General features: G+C 47.3%; 1 protein-coding gene across 1 annotated transcript in view; it reads left to right on the top strand.

The window, feature by feature from the left end:
* The window catches only part of LOC116851343 (serine-rich adhesin for platelets-like), a 54572-nt gene that overhangs the window by 26168 nt on the left and 15581 nt on the right, over window positions 1-12823 (top strand). The window contains exon 8 of the mRNA XM_032830666.1: window positions 10848-11675. Coding sequence (XP_032686557.1) covers window positions 10848-11675 — 828 coding nt within the window. The remainder of the gene's footprint in view (window positions 1-10847; window positions 11676-12823) is intronic.

Genomic DNA, 12823 nt, shown 5'->3' on the forward strand with positions numbered 1-12823 from the left:
ATCAAAATTAATCAAAATTAATCAGTCGTCGTATGTAAAGTGACAAGTAATTTTATCGATTGGTAAAATCAATTATTTATCAAACTTTAATGTGTGATTGATCGATTAATAATTAATTTCACCAATCCACGGAATCATTTGTAATTTTATCCACGATCAATCAACGATTGATTAATTTCGATTATTAATTTGCCAATTATTTTAGCCAAAAGCATTTTCATTAATGCCTCGAGTCCGAAAGTTTCAAGTTCTCTCAATTCTCCACACGTGCATTATTAAACATCGGTGCAAAATGAAATATCTATTTCGGATTTCGAAACGTAGGCATGTCCCGATTTGACGGGGCGACATTTTCTTCGGCATTGAATCCCGTTTGAGAGTGACTGAATTCGCGAGAACCCCTTCGATCACCTCGAGTAACCGCCGCTCCTTCACGGTATCTCTCCGAGATAAAGAGCAATCTCTGGAATCTCCCGAGGAATCCCCCGTTATATTTGCGGCGGACGTTCAGAGGACTCGCACCGTACACTTGACACGTCAATTAAGAGCTGTGCGCGGTGAGAGCGCACAGTCCGTCGGACAACAAGCGTTAATGCGCTCGAGTAGGATAAGTAGGTACCCGCGTATGCACGCCTGATCACGGTATCGCCGGTAACACCGCGCGATACGGTAACGCCGCGCGATACGGTAATACCGTGATTACACCGGCGGGCAATTGCGGGCCGGTTATCGTCGCGCGCGCGCGCGGTATATTTACGGCCTGCGTGTACCGTACACGCGCGCCGCTATCGCCGCGTTTTCATGTACGGATCACGTTAGGTACTTAGTGAATCATACCGGGCGGAATGCGATGTGGCAATGCTCGCTATGGCTTTACGGCGGCTCTCTTCGTGCTTCGGATCGGTAAAAGGCCGCGGGGAGACGCACGGCGGAGAGACGGCACGTCCGCAAGGCACGACCATCGCCACACCATTACGCTCCGCCGCTTTCTCACTCTTTCTCTCTCTTTATCTCTCTTTCTCTCTCTCTCTCTCTCTCTCTCTCTCTCTCTCTCTCTCTCTCTCCTTCGCTCCCTGTCTCCCTCTCGCTTCTTCCACCGTTGTTTCCACCTCCGAGGAAGTCGCCCGGATGCACGATGCGGTTGCGTCACGTTTGACCCGGTGCGCGATTCCGCACGGAATGGAAAACGCGAGGTCTCTCTCCTCGCTTATTCGCGCTCTGACAGGGCTCTTCGCTCCTTTCCACCAACGCATCTCCATGCACACACGTTACCGTATAATACGAGCATAATGGTAAAACGAATGCATTATTAACGCGCGAACGTCGCGGAGACGTGGTTAAGTGTGACCCTCCTGTGAAGAGGCGTTTTATGAATAGCCCTTTTTTTTTTTTTTGTAGAACTGCACCTTCTCGCTGGTGACGTTTCGCCGCGACGAGGCTGAGCTTCTTACAAAGGGGATAATTTTATGAGGATCCCGCGTATAGGAGCTTCCGTAGATTATTAATATTGCTCGGGGATATCTGAACAAGGGAGAGGATTCGCCGGGATATCGCAGGGTGATTTACGACGGTGACGGCGTGTCGCGGTGTGACATTTTAGTTTTGACGCTCGTGGCTGGCTGCGAGGGATCTCATACGGATTCGCGCGCGCGGTTGACGAATGTCCTAAATTTAAATGTGCCGTCGCGCTGCGACGAGACACCGGAGATTACTGAAAGAAACATGAGTGTTCTCCAGTGTACCTCCAAATTACAATTTGCACCTCTCTGACAGTTTGCACTCTGTGCAGGACAGAGAAATGCATACTGCATTGCAGTAAATGCTATGTGTTTCAAGCGTTTCATAACGCGTCCGCGAATCTATCATAAGTCCATCAAATTTATTCAAGATACACTTTAAATCCTGGTAAGTATTTCAGTCAAGAGTATTCGATTAAAACGAAAAATCCGAACTTTTCTAGAATTTGTGCGCGGAGAAAAAAAATTTAATCGGATTAATCAAATAAACTAGATTTAATTGATGTTACCAAAATTCTGTTTAAGTTAAAAAAATTTCTAGTTAATAGAATTGTTGTAACTTCAACCAAAATTTTTTATCTCTACATACTTTATCAAACAGTTGCTTGATCCAATTAAATTCTCTTTCGCGTATGATGAGTATATTTTAAGACTATTATCAAGAATCATATTATAGAGAAATGAATGTTCGTGAGAAACAATAAGCTGATTCAGAAATACGTGACTCAAAGTGCCCGTCCTTTAAGCTTCGTCGCCTCTCGCTTCGAATTAACTCGCAATAATTCCCACATCACCGTCTCGCGGTTTTACGTAATTTAAAAGCGCAATTTAACAGAGAGTTTCCAACTGGCCGGAGTATCGGCTATGATTCATCGTGTCGAGTAGGAAATGCTGAGATCCAGCAACGCTCCAAGCGCGTCCTTGGTCTAGCTGTTCGCCAGAGGTCCATGATCTTCTTGTCCATTAGACTCGAACGACCCCGTTCGTTTCCTCGTCTCGCGCTCTAAAGAGAAAGAGAGAGGGAAGGTGAGGGGGAACTAATTCTCAAAAATAACACGTATCGCGTTTATTACGCTACTCTTAACACGCTGTTACTTTGGGCGCGACGTGGCCCAACCCAGAAAGAAAGGTCGTAAAAGCAAGGCACCGTTTAAGACATCCTTTGTGGAGCAACGAGGACAAGCGAAGCGAGTGCTTCCTGTTATCGTACAACAAGATAAATAGATTTGTATTTTTAAATGCTTCCCGTTAAATATCAAGTGTCACTTGGCATTAAGAACTCTAGGTATTCATCAGCAAAGAATGTCCGCAAAAAATATATAATCTCATCCTTAACGAAATCCTCTTATATATATATGATCTCACAAGAGGATGCTTCTATAACCAAAAGGAAAATATTCTAATCTCCCTCCTAAAAAAAAAGAATTCTTTACAAAATGCTATTTTCTGTAATCCCATATTTTAAGCGCGAGAACTTTTGCCAAATGAGTGTTCCTCCTTTAATGAAGTGAACTATTGGAAATCTACTAGATATTATTCTGTTTTTTTTTTAATCAAAAGGAATATGTTCACTTGAGGCAGAGAATGTATGTACTATAAATATGTAAGTAATGTAAATACTAGAAGAAACTTTTATTAAGAACAAAACTTGTGCACAAAAGACGACGTCCCAACTTTAAAAACATTGTGCTCAGAATATTTTCCTGTTGGCTTTCGAAGAATCCTCTTGAGGTCATACACGAGAAGATTCCGCCAAGGATGAGATTATATTTTCTTTTGGTGTAATCATAACGAGATATGTTTTGTGTCCAAGCATATCACGACGATGAGAGAGATGGTACATTATCGAGGACAATACCGGTCTGTCAATTGCGATCGAAGGGGAGAGAAAAGGGGGAAGCGCCGTCGACACGTGTGCAGAAATAATAAGCGAAGTTACGAGCTTATTTCGCGCGCCCTACGCGTTTGTTTCTCTCTGCGCACACTCGCCGGCGCAAACAACGCTCTCCCGTCGATACGTCGAAACGATCGCATCGCGAGCGCATCGATCGTGCTCGTTAAAAAAGAAACTTTCTACGCCGGTGAAAGCAGCGATTGAAAGCGGTATAATTTCGAGGAGGCCCGATCTCCGATGCTACAGACGCGGAAAAAAATGCGCCCTCGCGCGCTCGCCGATCGAGGCTTCCACCGTCACGAACGAGCCGCGAAAATCATCTGCGCGCGCTTCCTCGGCAATTTAATTTGAAAACTTCGATATCTCGACGGGCATCATGGCCGCGCGAAAGTGCCATCGTCCTCCGAGCCGGAAGGAGAAAGACCATGAGAGAAAGAGAGCACGCAGCCTCTCCGAGAGGATATCCGGTGAATTCTCGTGCAAGTTTCGGCATCACTTGAAAATCCTACGCGCGCAAACCCACGCGTTACCGAACGGACACCCCGTGCATGACGCGTTTGTGGGAAAAGAGTGGGGGTTAACCGGCCGGCTGGTGCGCGAGGGTGGCGTGAGTCATCGGCCGGCCGGCTGGTCAGCCGGCGGTGGCGACATCCGGCGGGCCGGCGCGGCGGTAGCGGCGCCGGCGGACGCGACTGCGAAATCAGTCGCGAAACGCCACGCCCGCCGGTGCAACGTGAACGACGAGAGAAGACCGACGACCACGACGACGACGACGACGACGACGACGACTGCGACAACAACGACGAGAGTTCGCCGGCGGAGTCGCGAAAACTACTCGACTCGCTCGCGCGCTCGCGGCTTTTGGACTTTGTGCGTAAGTGGATTATTATTTCGAAGTAACCGGCGTAAAAGTCGACGGACGGACCTCTCTGCGCTCTGTTCTACGCGGGTGCGAGCCGATTTCGTTTGGTTCCGAAGCCGGGAGGAGAAGCCGGTTCGCGCGAGCCTGCGCGCCGGTTTCGTTCGGTTCGAGCGCCCGTCGTTCCGCACGGTCCCGACAGTTCCAGCCGATCTGGAGGACGGCGAGGAGGTACGCGGCGAACTGCAGCATCCGGCGTCCTCGAGCGCTGCGCGTTTCGGATTTTCGCGGGGCTCTGCCACCGGTGGTCGCTTGTCGTTCGCCCGAGCGCGAGATCGCTCCGTGATCCTGTCAGAGTGAGTCATCGCCGTTTGTCTCGGTCCTTTTGCCCTCTTTCGCCCGGCCGTCGTCGACCTTGTCCGCTGCCGCCACGCTCGAAAGTTTCGTTTACGTCGGAGTTGCGTTTTCAGGGCGCGATATTCAACCTTGTGAAAGCCCACCGCGGCGGACGTTCGCTTCTTCTTCCAATCCTACTTCGTTTGTGCTTTGAATTTGACGATGCACGCTGCGAGGATTGCCCCGCGCTCTAATATCTAAAACGTCAACGCTATTTCGTTTTGAAAAGTTGAGTCGGGTTGTTCTTCTTCTCCTTTTCAGGGAGGGTTTTCAGGGAGACTTTTCTGAGCCGTCTGTCGTCTTAAGTTTCCCATGATGATCTCGGTCACGATGCCGTTTAGTGAGATTCTCGCGCGGGAATAACTCAAATCAGGACTTCATGCTTTGGAGATCTTGCTCTTAAGTTTGCCTCGCGACTTGAGTAAGCCGCGATTGTGGGTCGATTAATATTCATCAGCTAGTGTCTGAAAATTTAAATTAATTGTTAAATGTATCGTAAACATGAAATTGATAATTAGCGCGCGATGGTGTGCCTATCATCCATCTTCGTTTTCTCGCGGAGACATTGAAAAGGGAGTCCGTGTCTCACCTACGATTAAGTGAAACTTGCACACCGTCGCGGATTGATGACACGCCTCCCAGCGGGGAGCGCCGCGAAATATTTCAAATGGTCGATCTCTCCCCGCGCGTGCGGCACGGCGGTGCTCGTTCTTTGGTACACCGGATACGTGATAACGCGGTAAAACGCGTTGATTTACTCCGGAGCGGCAACCGCGAACGCGCAGGCAGTCGGCTCCGATGAACATTGGTTCAACGATCGTTCCGCGAGCGAGAACCTGGATGTACTTATGCGCGTGCCACCTACATAATTCATATCGGTATGGAGGAGCCGCGCTTTTGATGTGGAAGGAGGAGAAACGACGTTGCGGCGATCCGCGGAAAATTCGCACGTCCACGATATAGATAGGTAGAAAGTAAGGTACAGTAGGGTTCGTTTTATTGTCTTGGATATAAATAACTCACTTGTGTAATACACAGCGAGGCGATAAAAACTGTGCACAGACATGCGACGCAATTTCGCAAGAGTGCCTGATTTACAAATCTTGGTAAGAATTTTTTAGGAGACACAAATCACGCTATGAAAACACAAGATGTGATTGGATTGAAAATTAAATAATATCGTGAGAGGAGGAATAACACACATGCACGTAAAGAAAATAATAACGAGAGACCATAAGAAAAAATTAAGAATTGGAAATGATGACACAACAAAGGCCAGGGACATACTTTGGCATCAGGCCTAAGCGCCCTGACTCTTCGAGTTTGCTCCTTCATTTACAAAATGTGACGATATAGAGAATGATGGAATGTACTTGAGGATGAATTGATAGTTTCCATATTGGGATAAGGAAATCCAAAAATAAGTTGCGGTTGCCGCAAATGGTCTCTTGAGGATCTCTGTGCGACTAGTAAGAATCATCTGGAGCAAGAAATCCGAGTTGTAAGGGACGAAAGTGATGGCATCGTGAAAAGTTGTCGAGGATTTATCTATCAGTTATTAATATTTGATGTAATAGACACCCCATGGTCTGTGCCTAAGACACTCAACTAAACAACACGAGCGCGATGACATGAGACGTCATCATCGTATCTTAAATGTTAAACAAAACGAATACTGGAGTTGGAGGATCTTTGGAATTTGGAATATTTGCGAGAAAGAGAGAGGGGGAAACGATTTAAATTCCCGATCGAGAGCAGCTCAAGAGTGGCGACTCGCCGATGTAAAGGAAGGAAGGAAGAAAAAAACGGCCGTTTTCCTCGAGTACGCACAACCGCGACGCCGTTTTCTTTTTCCGCGAAGCCGGGCTGTCGCACGGGAGACCGGCACGTGTAATCTAATATTTCCGTGTAATTTATATCGCCGTTCGCCGCAAAAAAAAGTACCCGCAGCGGTCTCCGTCGCGGCCTCGGATCCTTACCGACGGTGTGGAGGTACGCGAGAAAAAAGTTTGCTTGGATTAAGCAAATTTCGGGTGAAATATAGGTGGACCAGAATAAAAATTCTATTCTGGTTGAAGTTAGTAGAATTCTGTTTCAACAAGGTCTCTTATTAACTTAGACTTCAACCGGAATTTATTGATTCGTTCATATTTCATAGTTCACATCTCTTCAGCAAGAAAGCTTCTTTATGGCGCTCATCTAGATTAAAGCCAATCACACTTTTTGTAAAGATTGATTGTGATGGAGCAACGACGAGAGACAAACGAATGAATAATCCTCACACCCACCCAAATTCACTCGCAGACATTGTTAGAATACTGCTGCTATGTAAATGCTACGTAACACAGACTATTATCTAGCAGACACAAAACACACAGCGATCAATTTTAACCGTGACACTTAGCTCCGTTACTTAAAGCCACAGGAAGTGAGACTCAGATTTTAATTTAGAGTTAGACGTGAGTTTTTCAGCTGAATCGTGATTGCAAATGCCGCATACATAATTCAAGTAAGCAACTCTCATCTATCTTCGGAACTAAGTATCTCACAAGTTTCAAGTAACAACTACTAATAGGGGCCGTGGAATTCTACCTAGACCAGCGAGACATTTTCTTTTCGTGTTCGCGCACTAATTGAATATGCGGTCGAACATAACAAGACCTTAAAGCACCAAGCGTTATCTTGACCCATGCACGAGACTCTCGTTCATAGTCTTATCGTAGCGCCGCTATCAACGCACGCAGCTGGTAACGCGTTACCATAAGCGACCTTGAACGGCCGTCGTCTTCGTCGTCTCGTCGCCGCGTTGTCCATTGTGGCCGCGTAGAATAGACGGGAGAAAAATGCGGCAGAATTCATTAAACGAGCGACACTCGTCGTTCTGCTGATGGTGTACAGCCGACCACGTCATTTGCGCACGTTCTCGCTCTCCTACCCTCGCGTTCGCGCGCTAACAATGTGCGCGCACACGTTTTCGCTGAATCCTCGGCAGAGGCACGTACAATCGATAACGCGTGCATCACGGATACGTGTTTCCCTTCTGCTGCTTTTTGTTTTATTTCCCTCCTCTGTGCGCTGCATCCTCCATCTGTAGCGGAAGCAGCGGAGGATGAGACGTCTCTCCTTCCCCGTAGGAAATCGCGGAACGAAATAAGTGTATCACACATCGGCCGAGGAGTATCTTTGCCAATTATCGCACGCGTGATCCTTGTGTCGGGCGATACAAGCCGGCGATTATCGATCGTTACCGCCGCTCGTATTAGTCCCCTTTGGCCGCCTATAATGCGTCATCGGTAACCATGCGGATGTCCTCGGGTGACCGTCGGTGATAGTGCTCGCAGCAGCGGTCGACATTGGCAGTCGAGTGGATGTCCGACCCTCGCAGGATGTAACTCTTCGATTTCGCGCGTCCCGCTCTCTTTCTGAAATTATCGCCTTGGCGACCGGACGGTTTTCAGGTGGTCTCTCGACCGGAGATCTCTCTTTCGCGACGCTGCGTAGCGATCTTTCTTTTCCTTTCTTTCCCATTCGGGAAGGCGGGAAAGGGGGCGAGGGGGCGGCGAGTACGCGGAAAAGCGGACCGATGGTTAAATTAATATTCCTCTCCCTCCCCGCCGGATGACGGACGAACGCTTTTGCGGCATAATAAAGTCACTAGAGCGTAAATGCGAGAGAATGAAAGAGAAGACGGCGAGAGAGGTGAGCGCGACGAGGTAGGCAAGGGGAGAAACGAAACGGCATGAGAGAAAGAGCAAGAGAGGGAGAAGGAGAGACAGACAGAAAGAGAGAGAGAGAGAGAGAGAGAGAGAGAGAGAGAAGAGGAGAGAACGAGCGGCGGAGGACGAAGGAGAGAGGGATGAGAGAGGACTATACGCAGGCGTCGATAGGCGGTGTAGCGCGTAGGTCAACGTACCTTCTGCCAGGGCCGCACGATATTTCTTGCGGGTGCAAGGAGAGCCGCCGCGTCAAGTACTTTCACTAATTCGCCGAGCTTTCGTCCGACGTGAAATTTCTAGGCGCGGACTGCTGCACGCGACACAGCACGCAAAATAGTGCGCGACTCCTGAAAGTTTCTCCCTCGAACAAGAAAAAAAAAGAAACTAACGTCGAGACGTCTTAATTTAATGAACACAGCGTCTAACGTTGCCTGAACACTCGAATCCGCCAAACGATATCGATTCGACAATCCACGTGCAATCATGAATATAGTTACAATTTTATCGAAAAATAATTTAAGATTTCGAATGCCGCAAAATGGGGTTAAATTTGGCCGCATTTCCTTTTTCAATTTTATTATTATGTTTCTGATAATGCAGGAACAGACTCTGTCAGTAGTGAGATCTGCCTTGCTAAGAAACACAATAAATCTTCAAGTAACAATAAAATAACAAGTAACGATAAAAAATTTCATTAGAAACATGTTTCAATGCACAACATTTCTGTATCTGAAATATAAAAAAAATTCGAAGAAACGAAGGGACGATCAAGTGCTGCAAAACTGTCGATCTATTTCTTGGTTACAAGATTCCGTAGGTCCTATTTTTATTATAAAATCCGTGCAAGAATATCCTCTTTGATCAACCGAGAAAGCGCTTGCACGAAAAGGACGAGGCCGACGAGTTATGCCGTGGAGAGTAAAGCGCAGCAAGGACGATTCTCGCGTCGCGTTGCGACGACGAGCGCACCTGTACAACCACCGCGGGCGCGCGCGTTACATACAGTTATAAGTGTCTGCGTTTTATAGGAAACAATATTTCTGATAGAAGCGATAGTTACGTGCCTCTTGAGTGCGATCGCGTGATGATCCCCGAGCGTACTTCTTTATTCACGAACCATTGACTCCGCCGACTATAAACCTTAGCTGCACTTTTATTACGATGACTCACGCCGATAAGCTAATTGACCACGGAACAGCGAATCCATTGAAAAATACTTGCACTGTATATCCTCGCTCTCGTCTCTTCCGCGTCTCTTCGGGTCTCTCCTTCTTCGCGGACGGCGTCTGACGTCTTCTTCGTTCGCGCCGGCACAGCGGCCCCAGTAACCTCGTACTTGAACCCTCCGCCGTCGAGGGGGGCGAAACGACGGCGCAGCGCTTTTTCCATCGTACTTCGATTCCGGAAACACTCGGTTCATCGCGTCACGTATTGAGATACACGCAAGTGGGAAAACGACCATGGGGATTTACTCGAGATGATTGAGACACGACGAGAGATCTGTCCCAGGATAATCTCGTTGCCTTTCTCAGTGATAGGGCAATAAGAACAACAATAAGAACATTATTCGATTCTTTAGAACGGGTCTCTAACGAAATGAGAGAGCGCAAGAAGCGCGCGCGTCACTTCGAATTTGCATGCTCTCGAAATGACGATAATTGTGCACGGGAGAGTTTTATAGTGAAAATTATTATAGAATTTGGTAACTGAGGAATAGATCGGTATTTTATAGTAATTTATGTATCATTTCATTTGATATATAGTATTTATGTCTCGGAAACTGAAGTGTGCTATTAAAACAAATTTTTAATTTTTAAAAAATTAACTATCTTAGCGAAATAGACCTCATTGACAATCCTTTTTTGCGTTACCAGAAACATACACGGAAAAAAAGATTTGTTAATATATGGACAACTAAAATTAGTAGCTAAAAGATTTGCTAATATATATATTAAATTATTAACTGCAGGAGCAAATTTTCTTGCTTTCATAGCAAAGTTATTTAGTTGTAGTAGCTAAAAGATTTGCTAATATATATATGTATTAAATTATTAACTGCAGGACCAAATTTTCTTGCTTTCATAGCAAAGTTATTTAGTTGTAATAACTAAAAGATTTGCTAATATATATATTAGCTAATCTTTTAGCTACTACAACTAAATAACTTTGCTATGAAAGCAAGAAAATTTGCTCCTACAGTTAATAATTTTAGTTGTCCATATATTAGCAAATCTTTTAGTTATTACAACTAAATAACTTTGCTATGAAAGCAAGAAAATTTGCTCCTACAGTTAATAATTTTAGTTGTCCATATATTAGCAAATCTTTTTTTCCGTGTGGAAAAGAAATTTTATAGAAGAACATAGAAATTGAAAAGATTTAATGTGAAAGAAGCGTATCTTCTCCATGTGATCGATTTACAATTATGAAGGAATTAGCTAACGTTGCTTTTTTTATTCTTGCAGACGACCTCAAATACGTGCAACAGACTCTGCTGCAGTGCGCTAAGCGCGCGGGCTCGTTCGACAACATCACCGTGATAGTAGTGTTCCTGACACCGCCGATCGAGATCGCCTCGCGACCCCTGAACGCGCATCCGTTACTGTCGTATCCGGCGCCGAATGGTCTAACGCTGAACAACATGGACTCGAACAATCCGTTCCTGTCGAACGTCAACGGCCAGTTCGACGTGAATGCTGCCTTTGTGAAGCAGCAACAAAAGCTCGACGCCGACCTGCAGCACGAGAACGGCACCGATCTGGATCTCGACGATAACCGTCGACTGATCTACGGCACCAGCTCCAGCAACGGCAAGCACGTGGAAGACCTGGACGGTAACGACGACTACGATTACGGTGACTTGGGTCCGGAGACCGACGTCGACGCCGTCGACGACGCGCCCGACGTTCGCGCGCCGCTCGAGCGGCTGTCGCGCGAGCTCTTCCCCGACGAGAAGTCGCGGCGTGATGTCGCGAGCGAAGGTGACAACAACATCGAGGACGACGATGACGAGGATGACGACGAGGACGAGGACGATGAAGACGATCTTAGCCGCGACAATGCGAACATTCGGCGAACGTACGATGCCGACGACGTGATGGACAATCGTATCCGAGGACAGAGTAATGAGGACGTTTACGGCGCGGACGACAACGTGCCGCGCGACAACAATGACGACGTGGTGCCGCAGCCGCCGCCACGCGGCGTCGTAGATAGCGACGCGCGCGTCACCGAGCCCGACGCACCCGTCGTCGACGACGACGAGTCGCCACCCTCGCCGCCGCGAGCTGCTAGTAAGTGCAACCTGTCATCCGTAAGGACTCGCTTGTGCGTCGCGCTGGTGTACGGTTACGCTTATCACGCGGTGAGCAGTCTGTTCGTATCGCTGGCGAACTACATTTCGACCTCGTTCGGCGCTCACGTCCTCGGCCTGCGCCGGAAGTGAGTGTCTTCACCTTCGTGTTCCTTCTCGCGGTCGCCGAGGACCGGCGCCGAACGAGTTCGGCGAACGAAGCACGGCCGGATTGGCCGGCGAGAGATGATGTAAATCCGTAGGCCTCGTCGCCGCATACACGCCACATCAGCGTCGAGATTGCGTCTAGTCGTTATACAGCACGGGAGTAGGGAACGGGGTATTTCGGAAAGAACGTCGAGAGAGCGAGAGAGAATAGTTTTGAAATAGGAAAGAGAAAGAAGAAACGGAACAAAGAGAGAGCATATCCTTGTAAGAATATCGCGCGCTCTAAGAATATGAAGAGACAAGTTCATTGTAAGTTCCTCCGCCGTCTTGAGAGACGTAGCTTTTTTTGCGCGCTTTACTCTCTCCTACGCACATACTACTGTCGAATTGCAAGTAAAATGGCAATGTGTTTGAGTGCGCGATGCACATTACCGCGCGACTCGTCCCTCGTTGAGAGACAATGATGCATTCCTGCGGTGACACGATTTTCGTGCTTGCGCAAACTATAAATGGATCTCACCCTCTCTTATTTCCGGTCTAGGCTTCATTCGAAATACGACGGACGTCCCTTGTTGACTTGCAAGAAAGACACCACGTTGCATTCAACATAGAGTATCTTATCTTAGATAAAGTTTGGGATCACGCGTAAGCGAAACTGTTATCTCTTTCTCTCTCGACGGGAATATCACATCGTGTGAGTGTTATCGCGCCTTTTTCCTCTTTCCATCCCCTTCCGTATACGCTGTCGGCACCGACAGGCCTACGTCTCGCCATGTGTCAATTTCTGCTTTTTCTCAAACGTAAGTCAACGGCAATTTGATAGGGCGCCAATAACGTCCACCGCACAACATCGAGTCTTATTACGCTTTTTGTAGAAATAACTCGACTGCGAACCTCTGAAAAAAACGCTTGATACGTGCGATTTATACTTCGCTTAAAGCACGACAGTTAGAAATAGAAGAGCGTACAGAAGCACTTGAA

Source organism: Odontomachus brunneus, unplaced genomic scaffold (assembly GCF_010583005.1).
Source record: "Odontomachus brunneus isolate Ranch 3 - 2012 unplaced genomic scaffold, Obru_v1 Obru_scaffold_006, whole genome shotgun sequence".
NCBI lineage: Eukaryota > Metazoa > Arthropoda > Insecta > Hymenoptera > Formicidae > Odontomachus > Odontomachus brunneus.